Below are 20,118 nucleotides of genomic sequence, written 5' to 3' on the forward strand. Positions count from 1 at the left end.
GAAGTTGTTTTATCTTTGTCACATAATTTCTGTTTTGAAGAAATTTGAGAGGTGATGAGGATCAGAAAACATATCTAGTCTGTCATCTTGTTAGTCTGTGACTCAGAAGGTTTTTTTATAGCTTTTTAATAATTTCAGTATTTTGTTCTGATAAATTAATGGTCTGATTGTATACAGGCAGCTGAATGTAACCAAATTAATTTTTGTGGTTACATTGTTACATAGTTCTTGTCATGTACATCACCTACCAATTCTTATTTTGTACAAATTATTCATTATGTAAACACATGAGACTTCTGTATTTACAAATCTTTGGCTTCTTTCGTTCCTTCTTCCTGATCCATGCTTTCTAACATATTTCTTACCATCTTCATCTGATGCTATCTTCTCCTTTAAAGTCACCAAGTATCAATGTATCAATTTAATTTGGAGGGTTTCTCAAAGTCTTCATAGAATTTCTCTACCTCTTCATTGTTAACAATTAATATTATGCATAAGTTGCAATTATCTTCACGACAGTCTTTTTTGCAAGCATTTATCATAGGCACTGAAATATTAGATAACCATATTCCCATGAAACAATGTTCTTTGCTGTTTTTGGATACACAATAAAATCAATTCTCCCAAACCCTTTCTTTAACTCTCAAAGAGGATCTATGAGTCATCCTTCCATTTATCTGTAGCTTCTTCCTTTCTTCTGGTATCAGTTATAACAGGAATGTCAAGAATAATATAATTCTATTCCTCCAGCAGTATGGCAACTTACTGATCATTGGGAAAGAATATAGTACCAACAGGCAGGTCAAAGTTCAAGTTTATATTCAGTCTGAAAACTGTAATTCTTAGAACATCCTGTCCCCTCTCTTGCTATTCTGCCATTGATGCTCTCCTGTTCAATGCATACCAGTCCAAAAAAAGCCTCTGCATCATCTCCAACAAGAAATCATCCAACCCTTTCTTAAAGATTACTTGGGGAAGTGAAAACCACCACCTCTGGAGGCAGACCATTCCATTTTTAGATATACTCTGATTATCCAGAAGCTTTCCTTCATGTCAGGCCTAATCTCTCTCTCTGTCTCTGTCTCTGTCTCTGCAACTTACACCCACTGCTCATACTTCTGCCCTTTGGAGTCAAGCTAAAGAAGTCTAATCTCTCTTTCAATGGGCCTTCAAACATTACTCAAGTATTCTCTTCTTCAGCCTCTTTTTACTGATCCTTAAATGGTATAATCTCCAATCCCTTCAACACCCTGGTCACCTTTTTCTGGATGTTCTTCAACTTATCAATGTCCTTCTTAATACATGGCACTCAGAACTGAATAAAATAATCCCAATGTGTTCTGCTCAAAATTGGATAATTACCTCTCTAGTCCTGGAAATTTGATAGTCTAAGTTTGAATTAGCATTTTTGGCCATTTTATCACACTGTTGATTCATACTGAACTTTAGAATTCTCTGAAAACCCAATTGCTTCCACCATCTTGTACTTGTGATGTTGATTTTTTTTTAACTCGAGTGTCAAACTTGTCATTCATTCCTTTAAATGTTATCTAATTAGATCCAGTCTAATATCCATAGGATGATATATTTAGAACTTATTGGAATTTAGAGGTCTTCTTAGAACAAAGATCATCAGACTGTAAGATTATCTATTTAAAATTGGAGGGAATCTCAGAGGCCATCTAGTCCAAATATCTCATCTTAAAGATGAGGAAACTGAAGCCCAGAGTCAATTAGATGACTTGCCCAAGGTCATAGGTAATAACCCTCAGAGAGAGGATCTGAAGCCCATAGTCTGACTCTAGAGCTAGTGGTTGTCCACTGTACTAGGTTGCCACATGAGGAGTATCTGTGCCTGGAGTCTTTCCCTTTGATGCTGAACTCAGAAGATGCTCCTACTGAACTCTACCTGGGGCCTTTCTCATTCCTAGGCCTCCTGACTACTTCCTATGCTGGCTCTGCCTGAGGCTTTTCCTCCCTACTACTAGACCCCAAGTCTGCCCCCATGCTGGGTTTTCACCAAAATACTTCAGGCTCCCCTCCAGTTAGCTTTTGCCTAAGGCCTTTCTCCTGTGACTGGACTCTTCCCTTTATTCCGTGCTCTAGTTGTAACTCCACTGATCACCTTCTTCAGTTGCCCTAGGGCTGCTTTGAACAAGGCTTTCCATCTACCTGGTTGTGTACTTCATGATTTCTGCATGATTCTGACAGTCTTGCTCTATGTCTCGGGGTTGTCAGAAGGATTCTATAAGTAATTGCCATTTCATTTTCAAGCTTTACTAAGGTGTTTGCAGGGAATTGGGGCTCCTCTAGATCACAGCACACTTCCATATTCCCCAAACATTAATTGTTCATATTCTCTATGTAACCTCTTTTCCATATTCAATGATTTCACATTCTCCTAGAGGAAATGAAGTATATGCATAAGCATTATCACTATTAATGAAACCAGAAATCATATTTTTTTTAAAAAAGGCCAAAATTAAGAAAGAAATATGAAGAAACCAGTTAAAATTCTCTACTAAGTTGGGTTTGTTTGGTTTGATTTTTTGTAGGGGGAGGGAGGAGTACTTGCATTTTAAGTATAAGTAAGTACTTAAGTACTTGCAAGTACTTGCATTTTAAAGTATATATGGCAACTTCCCAAATATTCCAAAATATGTGTATGGGGCAGCTAGGTTGAGTAGAGGAGTACCTACCAGGCCAGGAGGCAGAAAGATTCATTTTCCTGAGTTCAAATCTAGCCTCAGACACTTACTAACTATGTGATCCTGGGCAAGTCACTTAACACTCTTTGCTTCAGTTTCCTCATCTATAAAATGAGCTGGAGAAGAAAATGGCAAACCACTCCAGTATCTTTGCCAAGAAAGTCCCAAATGGAGTCACAAAGGGGTGGACATGACTGAAAATGACTAACTAATAAGAAAATGTGTGTATGTGTTTAAATTTTGCATGCTAAATGATCAAATCAGAGAGAGAGAATTATAGACACCAATTATTGGTTACAAAATTAGCAAAAACAGTCTAAGAAAGAATATTGGAGGGACAAAGCTTATTGACTTCTCCCAACAGAATTTTTTTCTTTCTCTCACAAAGCTCTCACCAAGAGAAGTTAGATATAGAGTTTCTGTTTCCTATGACAGGATGTTTACTTGGAAAAAATATATAGGAAACAACTGAAGATAGACAGATTTCTTGGGCAGAGGGGAAAGTTGGCAAGGTTACTAACTCAAGGCACATTAGCAGATGATTTCCTAGTAAAGAAAGCAGAAAAGGTTAGCAATTAAGCATCAAATTAAGGAGAAGGTTAAACTAAGAATAGACATGCAAAGGATTAAATGCCTACCAGGTATCAGACACTGTGCTAGGTGCTAAGGATGCAAATACACTAAATAAAACAATTTCTAGAAGCCATGGAATAGTGATTAAGAATTAATGGTGTGACATTATTTGATAAAAACTGATCAAGAACTGGAAAATAGTTTGGCAGAAACTAAGTTTAGCTCAATAACTCACAGCATATACCAAGATAAGGTCAAAATGGGTAGACATAAGACATAAAGAGTTATACCATAAACAAATTAGGAGAACATGAAATAATTTAACTGTCATGTCTATGGATAAGGGGAGAATTTAGGTTGAAATAAGATACAGAAAGCATTATAAAATGTAAAACAGATCATTTTGGCTATATCAAATTTAAAAGGTTTTGCACAAACAAAACCAATGCAACCAAAATTAGAAGGAAATCAGAAAACTGGGGGGAGGGGAATTTTTGCAACAAGTATATTTGATAAAAGCCTCATTTCTCAAATATGTAGAGAACTGAGTCAAACTTATAAGAATACAAGTCATTCCCCAAAGGATAAGTGGTCAAAGGATATGAACAGCAATTTTCAGAGAAAAAAAAATAAAGCTATCTAGGCATATGAAAATAATGCTCTAAATTACCATTGATAAGAGAAATGCAAATTAAAACTTACCAGATTGGCCAATGTGACCCCGCCCCCCAAAAAAAGAAAAAGATAAACGTGAGAGGGGATGTGGGAAAATTGGGACACTAATGCATTGTTGGTGGAGTTGTAAACTGATCTGAGCATTCTGGAGAGCACTTTAGAGCTATGTCCAAAGAGCTATAAAACCATGTGCATACCTTTGATTCAGTAATAGCACTGCTAGGTTTGTATCCAAAAGAAATTTTTTTTAAAAAAAGGAAAAAGGACCTATTTGTACAAAAATATTTATAGTAGCTCTTTTTGTGGTGGCTAAGAATTTTAGACCAAGGGGATGCCTGTCAATTGGGGAACTGCTGAACAAGCTATGGTATATGATTGTGATGGAATATTATTGTGATATAAGAAATGAGGCGGGATGATTTCGGAAAAACCTGGAAAGACTTATGAACTGATGCAAAGTGAAGTGAGGAGAACCAGAACATTATACACACAACAGCAATACTGTATGATGAAGAATTGTGAATGACTTAACTACTATCAGCAATACAATGATCCAAAACAATCCCAAAGAACTTGTGATGAAAAAATGCTGTCTGCCTCCAGAGGAAGAGCTGATGTTGCCTGAATAAAGACTGAAGCATATGATTTTTCAACTTCTTTCTTTTTTCTAATTCAAGTCTTCTTGTACAAAATGAATAATATGAACATGTTTTACATGATTACACACATATAACACATATGGGATTGTTTACCATCTCAAGGAGAAAGGGGAGAAAGGAAGGATGGTTAGAATTTGGAACTCAAAACCTTAAAAACAAGTTTTAAATTGTTTTAACATATATTTATTTAAATTAAATTAAATTTATTTAAATTTAATATTATTTAAAAAATAAAATAGCACAGCGCTTGGCACAAAAAAATTAATGGAGTGAGATACAATTATTAATTATATCTTATCTATTTTGGTTTACTGAGATACTTTAAAGAACTGGAGTTGGTATTAAGTGACTTGGTAGTTATGTAGATAATGGATCAGCAATTTGGACCTGGAGGGGCGGTTAGAAGTCATTAGGAACCTGAGACCCAAGATGGTTAAATGAATTGCCCAAGGTCACACAGGAAGTAGATAAGTACAAAATATGATTTGCACTCAGGTCTTCTGGTGCTAAAACTAGCACTCTTTACACTAAACTAAAAAATTCGAGTTATTTCCTAAAGATAAAAAAGTGAGGAGAAAAAGGCCCATACTTAGTAAGACTAAAATAATTATAAATAATCAGGTTTTTAATTTAGTATAACATTTTTATTTGGTATAAAATTGTGACTTACAAAGTGGTATAGTGGATCAGTATCCATCCTGAATACAATTCAAAAGGGAAGCATCAGTCAGTAAGATCCTTTGTTTCTTAAGACTTTGCCAAGGAGAGGATTCTAGGAAAATGGCAGAGTAGGTCAGAACACTTGTGGCTCTCCAAATTTCCTCCACAGAAAAAGACAGAACATTGCCTCAGAGGGAATATAGAGCAGCAGAAATAAACAAAAGTCATGGTAAAGCAGTTGCTCTTCTAAGACAACCTAAGAAGATCACAGGAAAGACCTGACCTCCAGGGGCAGAAGTGCAGCCTGAATGAAGAGCAAACACCTCCAGGTCAACTCTGTGGAATGAGCAAGCAACAAGCCCTAGGAGCAGCTGGGGCTGGGAGGCAGCCTCAACCTTAGAAACTTTCATCATCTCACAGACAGTGTGGAGCAGTATGGGGGTCTGATGACTGAGGAGGAAGAGACTGAAGGACCTTTCACTCTCAAGGGATGCCAAGCCCAGCTCTGCTGACCAGACATGTCCTGGGTTGTGGTTGCAGAAAAAAGGAGCTAACATATTCCTGGTGAGTGCAGTAGCAGGGCAGCAGGGACTCTGCTGTTTGTGGCATTTGCAGGACAGCAGGGTCCCTGGTTTCAGCTCCAGAACAACTATAGTTAGCAGCCACCAAAAGGACTAAAGAGAGTAAGAACATTTGTGGGACAGCATGACTGGGAGTTCTAGCCATAGCTTAGGAGTACAGAAGAGAGCCCAAGTTTGAGCCCTGGGACAGACTTCAGAAAATAACAGTAAGAAGGACTTGAGGCTTGGGACATTACTCCTCATATCTTGTGACTATACTCTGTTTGCACTAATAGCTGCAAAAAAATAAAAATAAAACAAAAAAATAAATAAAAATGATCAAGCAAAGACAGATAGCTGCTATGGGGATACAGAAGATCTGGATGCATATTCAGAGGAAGATAATGGAGCATAAAAGCCACTCCTTTTTTGATGAGAAACATCAAATGGTCCCAAGCACAAAAAGATATCTTAGAAAAAAAATTTAAAAAGGACTTCAAAAATCAAGTAAGAGAGATCAAGGAAAAATAAGAAAAAAATAATAGCATCCCAAGAAAATCAAGAAAATTATGAAGAGGAAGTCAAACCAACTTGAAATACAGAACCAAAAAGTTAAGGAAGAAAATAAGTCCTTGAAAATTAGAACTGGGCAAAGGGTAATGACATTCTAAGACACAAAGAAATAATAAAACAAAATCAAATAAATAAATAAAAAAAAGAAGAGACTGTGAAACATTAGAAAAACAACTGATCTGGAAAACAGATCAAGGAGAAATAATATTAAAATAGTCAGATTGCCAGCAAGAAGGCAAAGCAGAAAAAGAAAAAAATCCACCAATTAACACCTGAAAGAGATCCCAGAAGTAAAACTTACAGGAATATCACACCCAAGTTTCAAGGCTCCCAGGTTAAGGAGAAAATATTAGAAGCAACAAGAAAAAAAAATTGAATGTCATGGAGTTACAATAAGAACTACACAAGAACTAGCAGCTACTACATTGAAGAACTATAGGTTTTGGAATGCTATATTTTATAAAGCAAAAGAGCTGGACTTACAGTCAAGGGTAACTTACCCAGCTAAGTTAAGTATAATCCAGAATGAAAAAAATGGATATTTAATAAAGTGAAAGACCTTCAGGTATCTGTGACAAAAACAGCAGATTTTAAGGGAAAATTCAGCATATAATATCCAGGAGAAATATAAAGCAAACATTAATAAAAGACTCAATATGATCGAATTGCTTACTACTTATATATGAAAATATTATCAATTATAGTATGATAGTCATTTTTATTTGGGTAGTTTGAGAGAAGGGATTGGACTGAGTTGAGTATGATGGGATGATTCTAAAAACACTGCAGAGAGAGATAAAAAGGAGCTATTATCTCATATAAATGAGGCAAAAAAGGAAAAAATATACAGAAAAAGCTAGTAGGAGGGAGGCAGGTAGTAATGAAACTTTGCTTTCATTGGTAATAGGTTACAGAAAGTTACATATATATCTAAAAGGATATAAAAGTCTTTAATATTCAGAAAGAAATAAGAGGGCAATGATATAGGGTGAAGGGATAACGGAAGGATTCTTTCAGGGGTAGGTAGGTTAAGGAATAGGAGGACAAGGTAGCAGGTAGAAGGAAAGCAGAGGAGTGAAGAATGATAGGAATAGGATGAGAAGCATAATGAAGAAAAATAGGAAGGAGGAAAATATACAAGTAATTATAGCTTAGAATGTGAATGGGCTAAATTGACCAATAAAATAAAAAGTGATAGCAAGTTAAAATTTTCAATTCAACAATATGTTGCTTTCAGGAAATGCTATAGAAAAAAGAGAGACACACAAACATAAAATAAAGGTCAGAAATAGAATTTATTATGTAAAAAAGCTGGCATAGTAGTCATGATTTCAGACAAAGTTAAAGCTAAAACAGATTTGATCAAAAGAGAAAAATAGAGGAACAATACTATGTATCAGCCATATTATTCAATATTGTTTCAGACCATTTAAAATAACTAGGCAATATAAAATACCTGCCAAAACAGATACAGTTTAGGAATATAAACATAAAACACTTTTTATAGATATAGTTAGATCTAAATAACTGAAGTAATATTTATTGTTCATGGATAGGTAAAATCAATATTTAAAAAAATGACGATTTTACCCAACTAATCTTTTTATGTAATGCCATCCCAGTTAAATTACTAAAAATTACCTTATTGAGTTAGAAAACATAATAGCAAAGTTCATTTAAAAGAACAAAAGGTCAAGAACTTCAAAGTAACCAGGGGAGAAAAGATGTAAAGAAAGCAGATTCAGTAGTATCAGACCTTAAATCATACTATAAGGTAAGAGCAGTGTTGAAGTGTAAAATGGATAATTTTGATTATTTTAAATTACAATGTTCTTGTATAAATAAAACCCATGCAGCCAAGAACAGAAGGAATGCAGAAAATTGGGTAAAATCTTTCATGAACAATCTCTTAGACAGAATGGGATTGGGTCAGAATATTGCTGTGGTGTGGGGAATGAGCCGGTTGATTTAGAAAAACACAGAAACACCTGGACTTATGAAGGAAGATGCTATCCACCTTCAAAGAAAAAGCAGACCAATAGAAATAAGCATAATACTGTCTAACATATATATGGGTATATTTGTGTATGTTTATAGATGTCTCTGTACAAGTATAATGTGTGTATATGCATGTGTGTAGGTGTGTACATGTATATATACACACGTGTATATATACATGTACACACACATATATCCATGCTTAATTGTATCCTTCTTGGGTCAGGGGGAACAGGAGGATAAAAAAAATAAAGTAAAAAGTGCATAGCAGAGAACAAAAGAAAACCTACAAGGAAGCAAAAAATGCTGGACAGCTTTGAAAACAATGTGCAATATTTATTTATATAGGTTTCCTTGAAATGTAAATTTATTGCTTTATGTCAAATCCTCTCTAATGTTCTATTGTGTACATAGCCATTTTTTTCTTTTCTTAGTTTGTAGTTATATTTAAAATGATTTTTAAAACTTTTTTTAAAAAAAAAGACTTTGCCAAATACAAAAAGTTGTGTTTTCTTTTTCTTAAAAGAAGCAAACTAATGAAAAAGCTAAAGGCATAATTTCACTTCAACATGCTCTCTAACTGTTCTGGCATTTAGAGTATTTGTAAATCACTACTTCGGGTTACCACAGTCTCCACATTTCTGTGCTAATTGTTAAGCATAGAGAGGAGGGAGAAAGTCTATAGGCTGTTTCAGGTAAATAAGAGCATTGAATCTGGTACAAACTATGGGAAATATAAACTTTTTGATGTGCAAGTGAATTTCATCTAGAGATGTTCATTTCACCATCTCAGAAGCAGACAAGACTGGCAGCATTCCTGTAAGGCAGAGATGTGTGCAAAAAATGAAGAATGGTAATATCTTTTCAAGGGTTCAATACTATGCACTACACAGCAAAGAGAAGGCTTACTGTTACAACTGGAGACTTCAATGGAATTAAAGTCCTTCATAATTTCCATTCCCATGTTGGACCTTCAAGAGACAGGAAGAGAAATTACTTTTCAGTCAGGCATTCAAAAAGAAATGCTACACCCCCAGAGCCAAACTCTTTGGAGTTTCTAAGGGATGGAGTTTGAGGGCAAGCTCTCTGTGAACTACAGCCACAATTTCAGGCCATTTAACAAAGGTTAGCTTCTGCTCAAGGATGGTCATTGCCTGTGTGGTAGATTCATGTCAAAGTCTATTCAGCTCCACTTTCTAAAAAGCAATTCCATATAAACTTCCAAAATAAAATTGGTTTCAAAGAACTCTAAATCTACATAGGGCTCCTGGTTTATTTACCTGACAAAAAGTCTCTTCTCTAGGTTGCTGAGATAAGAAACTGCCTTATTCTTAGATTTCAGGTGAGTCAGTGCATCACAGGACACTTGTGGTGGTTTCACACAGTAGAAGGCTTCTTGATCTCGAGGGTCCAGGTACTGGCACAGTTCAGCACTTGTGTTTAGAACCAGACCACATTCAGTGAAGACTTGGGATGTGCCGTTGGCAAACTGGCCTGTGAAAATCACCTTATCATAGCTCCTATTTCTTGCTCTCCAGAGTGCAGATACCCCTTCACTGGGGTGGATAAGCAGAAGAGACACAGAAACTCTGCCCTCCCAGAATAAAGTGAAGCTGATAAGGTAGGTGCCATTGTTGAAGTCAGTCACTCTTCCTGATGCCCCTGCCTTTAGATCTGGGGAAGAAATCCTGGCCCTTAAGTAGTCCCCTCCATATGTTTTTCTTTGTCCTGAGTAATCTCTCACCTCCAGGAGAATATCTAGCTGATCCCCACTACAATAGGTGGTTTTGGTATTAAAGATGGTTACCACACTGTGGGCTGCACTTGTGGTGGTGTTGATATGAGAGAATGGCCTGGGTGGAATGAGCTGGTCTAGCTGTTCCGTGATTTTTTTAATTTGCAGATCAGCTTCTGTGGGTGCTGTGGCTTTGGTAAATGGTACATCAGGGCACACAGGTTTCTTAGGAGTGTCACAGGGATACAGGGAGATGAGAAAGTCTAGCGCAGGCTGAAACCGAAACAAGAAAGAAATTACAAAACCTGACTTGACTTTAGGTGAATATAAATGAGCATCATTTGGTACAAATTTTTGTGGATCAAAAGGGGTCAGTTGGTTGACTAAGATTATTACTGGTCAGGGTGACTCCTTAATTTTAGACCTATATAGGGAATCTTCCTCACAAGGGTAGTCTCCTTCCCAATGGACTTGTGTCATTCAAATAAGTTAAGGATACAGAGGAGACCAAAGTCCACTTCTTTTGTTGCCCTGGATTATGCCTTGGTCCATCCATTGTCACTTCTCTAGCTGCATGGCCACACACACAATCCCCTTCCCCCCAAGAAGCTAGAACTTGGGGTTATTAGAAAGACAAACATAGGTGGATGACTGTTCTTTCTCTCTCTGGAAGACTGGGTTCCTGAACTCTTCAGGACTGCAACAACATCAGGAAATTCCACTTTCTTCTCTCTAGGGCTCTGGGTCTATAAATTCTCTAGTTTGTTGTTGCCTGAGAAGCAACGCTAAGGCTAGTACAGCTCAGAAATTTCCCTATTCTCCCTAGCTGGGTTTCAGGAACTCTTGATTCATGACCTAATGGTTCCCTTCTCCTAGAACCACACAGTTAAGAACCCATATCATTTACAGTATTTCTTAGCCACTTCCTCTCCAGGGCCAAGTTGATGAATTTACAATCCAAGAATGTGGAATCCAGGAACAATTTATACTCCATGGTTACTGCTGCCATCTTTGGGATTAAGGTCAGAGGCCAATTTGTATATGTTGGAGGAGGGCAATGATAGGTGGTGGGAAATGGGGGACAAGTTTATGCCAATACACAGGTCCACTCCACCCCCTTCCCTCTAAGGACCACTCTAAGTTTTTAATCTGTACCCAGTTCATCCCAGTCCTCTCTGTAAATGGAAAAGTGCCAAAAATGAAAACTTCTTTTTATATGCTTAGCTCTGAGGGATGTCTCTACATGTGCAAACTCATTCTATGATGATATATTTACAGCTAGAAGGCAAAGAAAATAAATTCATACCCAATTGATCCACATAAACCCAAGATAATTATTCATTTTTAATTGCTAAGACTCAACCATTCATCTTTAATGTTCAATGTCCACAAGTGTCAATTGTGATGTTCCCATACATTTGAGGGAACTTCAATCCACATACCAATCTAAGGCTCATCACCCTGTAATTTCATCAAATTGATTGTGGGGAAGAAGAGGAATCAACTTCCAAAAAAGTGTTCTTTTAAGTGTGTACAGGTAGTGGCAACTAGATGGCAGTGGACAGAGCTTTTAGAATTGGAATCAAGAAGTTCTGAGTTCAAATCCAATCTTAGAAACTTAATAGCTGTCACTTAATCACTGTTTCCCTCAGTTTTCTCTGCTGTCGAATAGAGAATATAGTAGCATCTCCCTTCCAGGGTTGTTGTGAGGATCAAATGAGTCAATATCTGTAAAATGCTTAGCACAATGCCTGGCACATAATAGGCACTTAATCAATGCTTGTTCCCTATCCTAAGTCCAGGAACTAGGGGAAAACAACTTCAGCAGGTGATCTGGTAAGGATAGATGGATGAGGCATCTATTCTAGATCATGCTTCTACCAGCCCCAGCATCACTGGAAATTGGTAAGTGCAGGTTAAATTCACAGATGGGATTTGGAAATAAAAGGGATGCCACTAAACAATCTGTGGCATATGGTTGTGATGGGATGTTTTTGTGCTATAAGAAAGGACAAGGATAATTTTCAAAAAATCTTGGACTTATATGAATTGATGCAAAGTGAAGTGAGCAGAACCAGGAGAACACTATATAAAGTAACAGCAATACTACACAATGATCAGCTGTGAATGCTTTAGCTATTATCAGCCATACAATAACCCAAGACAATCCCAAAGTTCTCATGATGAAGCATACTATCCACTTTTAGAGAAAGAACTGACATTGTCTGAATACAGATTGAAGCACGCAATTTTTCATTTTTTCTTTCTTCTTTTCCTTCATTCTTTTTTTTTAATTTGACAAAATTCTTGTACAAAATGACCAATAAAGGAAGTATTTCCCATGATTGCACATATATAACCTTACCATCTGAGGGAGAGGGAAAGAGGGAGGGAAGAAGAAGTAGAATTTAGAACCCAAAACTTAGAAAAAAATTGTTGTAACATGTAATTGGGAGGAAAAAATTTACACATTTTTTTTAAAATTCAAGGATGGAAATGTTTCCACATTAAGGGCCTTAATCTCTTGGATCACAGGTCTAAATTGAATTGCTTGTGTTCTTTAGTAATCCAACTAATAGACCAGTTCCCTGGTTGCCTTCTACTTTCTTCAAGCCCTAACACAGCTGTCATATTCAGATTAATGTAGGAGTAAGACATCAATAACAGTGCACATGAAGCAGGTGGTGTAGATGGCTTTAGTCATATCCTTGTAAGGAAGAGTGTAGAGAACCTTGAGGGGTTTGAAAGAGCCCCTTATCAAGAGTTCCCCTCCTCCAAGGGAGAGTAGCTGTTTTGAGAAGTTAAGTGATATATTGTTCTCAGGTGCACATCCTTGAATTCGGGTGTTGAAGTTCCAGGAATCAGGGCCCCTGCTATACAGGATAACATTCTGATAAAGAGGCCTTGAGGCCTCCCTTTCTACTTATCACAATCTGTTCTGTTTCACGCCTCAATTGCTATCCCTATGGTTTTTTACTATTTAAGCACCCCGACCCCCTTATTTATTGGCTCAGTATGTCCAGAATAAACTCAGCTTGTTCAGACTGCTGTGTCCCACCTGTCTTTTCATCCTTGCTCTGTGAGACTAGTAACTGCCCTGAACCTGCTGGACTGTGCTGGCTGCAGCAGAAGAGCAGGAGCTTACTCATCATATGCTGATGATAATGTCAACCTCAAGAGTTGAGGGCATTCCTCTGCTGAGGAGAAGATGGCAGAGTATGGATCTAGAATCAAGAGAGTTTAAAGGCAGTCCCAAACTAGAGTTGCTCTAGAGTGACAATATCCAGAAGGCTAAAGTATAAATAAGAAGTTGGATGACAGAGAAGACATGCAAACTGAGCGAGTCAGTACCAGATTAGAAGGCAAGAAAATGGAGTATGGCTATTGGTTGGACTCTGTATTTTTCCTTCAAGTTCTATCATTTTATTCTAATAGTATGCATTCTCTATTCCTGTCGGTCCTCACTTTATCCATATCAGCATGCAATAACAAGATCGTCTTTGGACTGCTGTATCAGAAATGCCTTGGGAATGGACCCCACATACCCTATTTTAAGAGTCAGCAGACACATCAAACTGCTAGAATGAATCAAGTTGCCTTGGACTTCTTTGATTCTACATTAAGTCCTGGTATTAGATGTTCCTTGTTGCCCATTTCACTGACACTGTTTTGGCTTGCAGCTCTAATTTCATCACTGCCCTCTAGATGTTACTGCTTTAAATTACACTGTCATATGGAAATATATTTTTGCCTCTGGTTCATTTGAACTTGTTTTGATTTACTGGATTGTTTTGCTCTGCTTTGGACAAGAATCCCAACAGATTGTCCTGAACCATCAGATCCAGGAGCTAGAGCCTGGGACGTTGAGGGGCCTTGTCCATCATTTCTGGCCTAACCCAGCCAAGTCCCACAACCACCCTTAGTGATTCTAGCTGTTCTATCCAACAGAGGAAACCTACTAGCCACAAACAGAGGTGCACAACATTCTTTCTGAGGAGTCCTCTCTATCTTAGTCTTACAAAGACATGTTGAGAAGGGAGAGACTATGCTAGACTGTCAGTTCCCTGCAGACATCTTGAAACAAAGAACTCAGACTGATTAAGCCATTTGTAATCACCTATTGAAGGACTGAGAGAAGCTCCAAAAGCTCTGTTCTTTCCACAACTTCTCCTCCCCATGTCTCATGGAATAGACACCACAAGATCTTTTTTTGTTGTTTCTTTCAAATTCAAAGATTTTTCCTTAATTCTGATTACTGCTTCATATAAAAAGTTATGGTTAGTCATGAAGGCTTCTAGTGCATTTAAGAAAGGGGGGGATGGAGAAAGACATGGGTTAGCTAGAAATAAATACAAAATTTAAATTAGGGAGGAGAGCTAAACCTTTGTCTGTTAATAATTTTCCAAATAAAGGCTTTGAGCTGTCATTTAAAATTCCAGTTTCCATGTTAAAAATGTGTTTAAATCAGTCAGTGAACTAGTGTTTATTAAGCTCACTCCTGTTATGCACCAGGCCCTATACTAAGTGTTATAATAGAGCTCTTGACATTGGTTTTCCAATTTTTGTCTATTAAACTCTTTCCAGCTTCATTCTTGCACTTGAATACATAGAAAGTCAACTTCAGAAGCAAATGATGGTTTGGACAGCAGCTTTATGAAAAAGATCTGGGGGTTTTAGTGGCCTCCAAGCTGAACAAGTCATTAGTGTGATACAGCAGCCAAGAAAGCTATCACAATTTCAGACTACATTAAGAAGGACAGAAGTTCCTGAAAAGGAAAATGATGATCCCACAGAGCTCTGCTCTTAATCAGACCTCATCTGAAGTATCTGAACTTTAAGAAGAAATATTGACAAACAATGAAGATGGCGATGGGCCTTAAGTCCATTGCATGGGAAGTTCAGCTAAAGCAGCTAAGAGAAAAAATTTGACAGGTACATGATAACTATGTTCAAGTATGTGAAGGGCTATGAGTTTGAGGAGGAATTAGACTTGTCCTGTCTTGCCCTAGGTGGCTGAACTAAGAGCAGTTGGTAGAAAAGTTAAAAGGAAGAAAATTCTGGCTTAAAATCAAGAAAAACTTCTCATCAATTAGAGCTGTCCAAAACATGGAATGGTCTGTCTTGTGAGATGGCAGATCCACCCTTCTCAGAGGCTTTTGCATAAAGGCTAGATGATCACTTGTTGGGTATATTCTGGTAGAACTCCTTTTGTGACTGCATTGGACTAGATGGTCACTGTGGTGTCTTCCAACTATCTGTTACTTTCTGATCCTTAAATGCTCTTTGGATGGTGCAGTTTAATTGGGTCTCATGACAAATTACAAATGTTCTATAAATATATTTTCCCTTATTGCTTTTAGCTATTTTATGAGCTGATAATGCTCATAATTTTCATAAGGTCTTAGACTTTACAAATGAGTTTATATCATAAATTGGCAGTGCCATTGGATGCTGCTTGCCAAGGAGAGCAAGTGATTGCTGGCAAGGGCAATTTCTAGGCTCTTGGTATTACTCATTTGTGGCATAGCTTTATAGCAATTCATTAATGTATGCATTCATTCAACAAGCTTTATTAAGTGCCTACTTAGTAAATATTATTTTATACTCCTCATCATCTTTTTTGTTTATGCTTCATTTTTTAATATTTTATTTTTTCCAATTACATGTAGAGACAAACTTTAACATTCATTTCTTAAAAAATTTTGAGTTCCAAATTTTCTCCACATATATATGCACACATATACATATATGCCTGTGCACATATATATATATAACTTTTCCTTTTTGCTTTTTATCTCTTTGGGTTACAAACCAAGTAGTGTTATTTCTGGGTCAAAGGGTATGCACCAGTTGGTTGCCCTTTGAGCATAGTTCCAAATTGCTCTCCAGGGTGACTAGATGAGTTCACATCATGCATTAGAGTCCCAATTTTATTCTACTTTTCTGTCATATTAATCAATATGACAGGTGTGAGTTGGTACCTTAGAGTTGTTTTAATTTGCATTTCTCTCAGCAGTGGTCATTTAGAGCATTTTTTCATATGACTAGAGATAGCTTTGATTTCTTCATCTGAAAACTGCCTGTTCATATCCTTTAAAAGTTTATCAGTTAAGGAATGACTAGTATTCTTATAAATTTCACTTTTTCATTCAGTTTCATTTGATTGAATTGATTTTGTTTGTACAAAATATTTTTAATTTAATATAATTGAAGCTATCTGTTTTGCATTTCATAATGCTCTCTGTATCTAGTCCTAAATTCTTCCCTTCTCCATAGGTCTAAGAGGTAAACTAATCCATGCTCTACCAATTTGCTTATAATATCACCATTTATGCCCAAATCATTAACCCATTTGACCTTATCTTGGTAAACAGTGTTAAGATATTGGTCTATGCCTAGTTTCCACCATACTGTTTTCCAGTTTTCCCAGCAGTTTTTGTCAAATTGTGAATTCTTGTCCAAGAAGCTGGGGTATTTGGGTTTATCAAATACTAGTTACAATGGTTATTTATTACTGTGTCTTCTAGACCTAATCGACCCCACTGACCCAGAAGTCAATTTTTTTAGCCACTACAAGATACTTCTGATGATTACCATTTTATAATAAAGATTGAGAGCTTGTATAGCTAGGCTACCTTCCTTCACATTTGTTTTCATTAATTCCCTTGATATTCTTGTCCATTTTTGTTCTTTATTTTATTTTAGACTCAAACACCAGAACACAAATACAGAATATAGAAAAGAACCAAAAACATATCATAAACTTAAATATTGGAACTTAAATACAAAGTTAAAAAGAAAAAAAGCATGTCATGTGCACAGCAGAACATAAGAGAGGATTCAAATTACGTGACAATAAATTTTCATTTCAAGAAAGCCTATGTGATAAATAATACTTGCTGTGTGAAAATTGTCCATCTTTGCTTCCTTGTGAGTTCTTTTGTTCTCTGCTGTGCACTGTTTTTACTTTGTTCTTTTTTTTCCTTCCCCCACCCCTCCCAGAAGGCTACAATAAATTTAGATATGTTTCTTTATAGTTATAGATATATACATACATATATAAACATATACTTTCCCACACATATTCTACTCCTAATCTTTGTTTTTTTATGTTTGTGCATATCTCATTTCCTATCCTTCCTGCCTCCTCTACTTTACTTCTACCCATTAGCTTGCCCTCCTATTACTTGCCTATCCCCCTCCAAGGATCCCTCCCTTATGTTCCCATTACCATAAATCTAAACACCTTTCTAAATACCCTCCTTTTGCCTATTCCCTCTCCCTCCCCTCTAAAGATCCCTCCCTTGTCCTCTCCCTCCTCCCAATGACCCTACTGATTTATTTCTTCTGAATTTAGAAGACTTTTATACTCTTCTAAATGTACATGTATTGTTCCTGCTTAAACCCATTCCTGAGGGAAGTAGGTTACCAAAACTACCAGCCCTCCTTCCCATCTAATTCTTTGTATGGATTTTTCCTCTTGCACTTCATTTTTATAAAATAATTACTTTTTTGAGCTGTTCCTAAATGGTTTTACTTTTTAAATTCATATCCTACTCAAGTTTTCCTCCATCTTATTTATGAGCAACCCAATTATTACTAAGAATCTTAGACATACATTTTATATATATGAAAAGTAAAAAGTAAACAGTCTATCCTTATGAATCCTTTATAATAAGTCTTTGTACATACGATATATTTTTCTTAGTTCTTGTATGTCAAATCTTTTATTAAGTTCAGGATTTTTTTAACAGTCTTGAAAGCCTGAGAGTTTATCAAATGTCCTTTTTTTCATTCAGGATAATACTTAACTTTGCAGGGTATGATGTTTTCAGCCAGAGCCCCAGTTCTTTTGCTCTTCACTATATTATTTCTGTGGTCCTTTAATGCATCTGTTGCTAGCTCTTCTGTAAGTCTAAATGTGGCACCACTATATTTAAATTGTTTTAATCTTCATGCTTTTAGTATTTTATCCTTGAGTTATGGGTTTCAGAAATTTACTATGATATTCCTATGAGTTGTCCTCATAGGATCTCTTTTAAGCGGAGATCAATGGATTTTTTCTATTTCTACTTTCCCCTTTGTTCTAATGCTTCAGGACAATCTTTTTTATTTCTTGTATTATTGTATCAAGATTCTTTTTTTAATCATAACTTTCAGTTAGTCCAATTATTTTTATATTTTCTCTTCTTGATCTAGTCTCTAAATCTGTTGTTTTTCTTATGTTTCATTTTCTCTTCTATTTTTTCATTATTCATATTTTGGTTAATTATTTCTTGATCTCTTATAATTTTGTTGGTTTCACTTTACCCAAGTCTGATTTTCAAGGTGTTATTTTCTTCCTTAAGATTCTGTATTTCCTTTTCTAATTGGTTGACTTACTTTCATAATCTTTTTTTTCTTGGGTTATTCTAATTTTTTTCTTTATTTTTTCCTCCATCTCTGTCATTTGGTTTTTAAACTCTTTTTTAAAATCTTAAAAGAATTCTTTTGGGGCAGGTGACCATTTGACACTACTCTTTGGGAGTTTCTTTATTTCAATATCCTCCTCTGAAGCTGAACCTCAGTCATCTCTATTCCCATAATAGCTTTCTATGGTTGGATTCTTTCTCCTTTGCCTGTGCATTTTTGGTGGTTAATAGCTTAATTTTTGCAATCACCTCTAACCCTGGGGCATGGGAAATGGTGCCTCTTGCCCCAGATGTTCAGTTCTCCCCTCTAGCTTGGAACCAAAGCCAAACCTCCAACCTCCTGTAAGTGCCCACAGCTAGAAGCTTCTACCCCACTGTGTCTGCACTCATCAGGCATGTGCTGGTTTCTTCTCATCCCCACAGCTCTTCTGCAGCACAGCTGGGTCTGGCAGAGATTCCCTCAATCTTGCTAGGCTCAAATACCCAACTCTCCTCACTATACTGGGGTGAAAGTTCCTGTGGCTGTGGCCAAGACAGCCTCTCAAACCAACTAACCCCAGAGCTTGCCACTTGTTGTTCAAGTGGCTTGCTGCCTATTGTTAAAAGGCACCCTAGCCTGGAGGTCTTTACTCTTCACAGAGATCAAATGTTGTCCTGGGATTTTCCTTCTGTTCTTCCCAAATTGTCCCCAGAAGACCCCAGTGGTGCCCCAATTCTTATTTATCTCCATCCACACTTTGTTCACCCTAAGGTGCTATTTTAACTGTTTTGTGGGGGAAAATTTTGAGAGCCTGAAATTTTCTGACCTACTCCACCATCTTCCCAGAATCCTTTCCCATTTTGGTTCTTACAGATTTTGTTACTTTTTCTAGCTCTATGAACAAATTTTTGGTAGTTTAGTATGGCACTGAATAAATTAATTTATGTAGAATTGTCATTTTCATTACAGTGGCTCACTTTATCCAGGCACAATTAATATTTTCCCAATTGTTTAGTTCTGACTTTATTTGTGTGAAAAGTGTTTTATAATTGTGTTCATATAGTTCATATAGTCTTGGCATGTAGACTCACAAGTATTTTATATTGCCTACACTTATTTTAAATGGAATTTATCTTTCTATCTTTTGCTGCTGTGTTCACTGGCTAATAGAAATACTGATGATTTATGTGGGTTTATTTTATATCCTGCAACTCTACTAAAGTTGCTAATTATTTCAAGTAGTTTTTTTAGTTGATTCTCTAGGATTCTCTAAGTATGCCATCATATCATCTGCAATGAGGAATAGTTTTGTTTATTTATTGCCTATTCTAATTCCTTAGATTTCTTTCTTCTTCTCTTATTGCTACAGCAAATATTCTAGTAGAATATTGAATGTGGTGATAATGGAGATCCTTGCTTTACCCCTGTTCTTATTAGGAAAGTTTCAAGCTTATCCTCATTACAGATAATGCTTTCTGATAGTTTGATAGAAACTATTTATCATTTTAAGGAAAATTCCATTTATTTGTATGCTCTCTAGTGTTTTTAATAGGAATGGGTGCTGTATTTTGCCAAAAGCTTTTACA

The 20,118-nt window shown here is 36.4% G+C and overlaps 1 protein-coding gene across 1 annotated transcript in view; it reads right to left on the reverse strand.

The window, feature by feature from the left end:
• LOC140505245 (NXPE family member 4-like) overlaps positions 1-20,118 on the reverse strand; it is a 77,432-nt gene that overhangs the window by 20,403 nt on the left and 36,911 nt on the right. The window contains exons 3-4 of the mRNA XM_072611049.1: positions 9,687-10,414; positions 9,316-9,377 (exon numbers count right to left, since the gene is read on the reverse strand). Of these exons, the coding sequence (XP_072467150.1) occupies positions 9,316-9,377; positions 9,687-10,414 (790 nt within the window). The remainder of the gene's footprint in view (positions 1-9,315; positions 9,378-9,686; positions 10,415-20,118) is intronic.

This window comes from Notamacropus eugenii, chromosome 5 (assembly GCF_028372415.1).
Source record: "Notamacropus eugenii isolate mMacEug1 chromosome 5, mMacEug1.pri_v2, whole genome shotgun sequence".
Lineage (NCBI taxonomy): Eukaryota > Metazoa > Chordata > Mammalia > Diprotodontia > Macropodidae > Notamacropus > Notamacropus eugenii.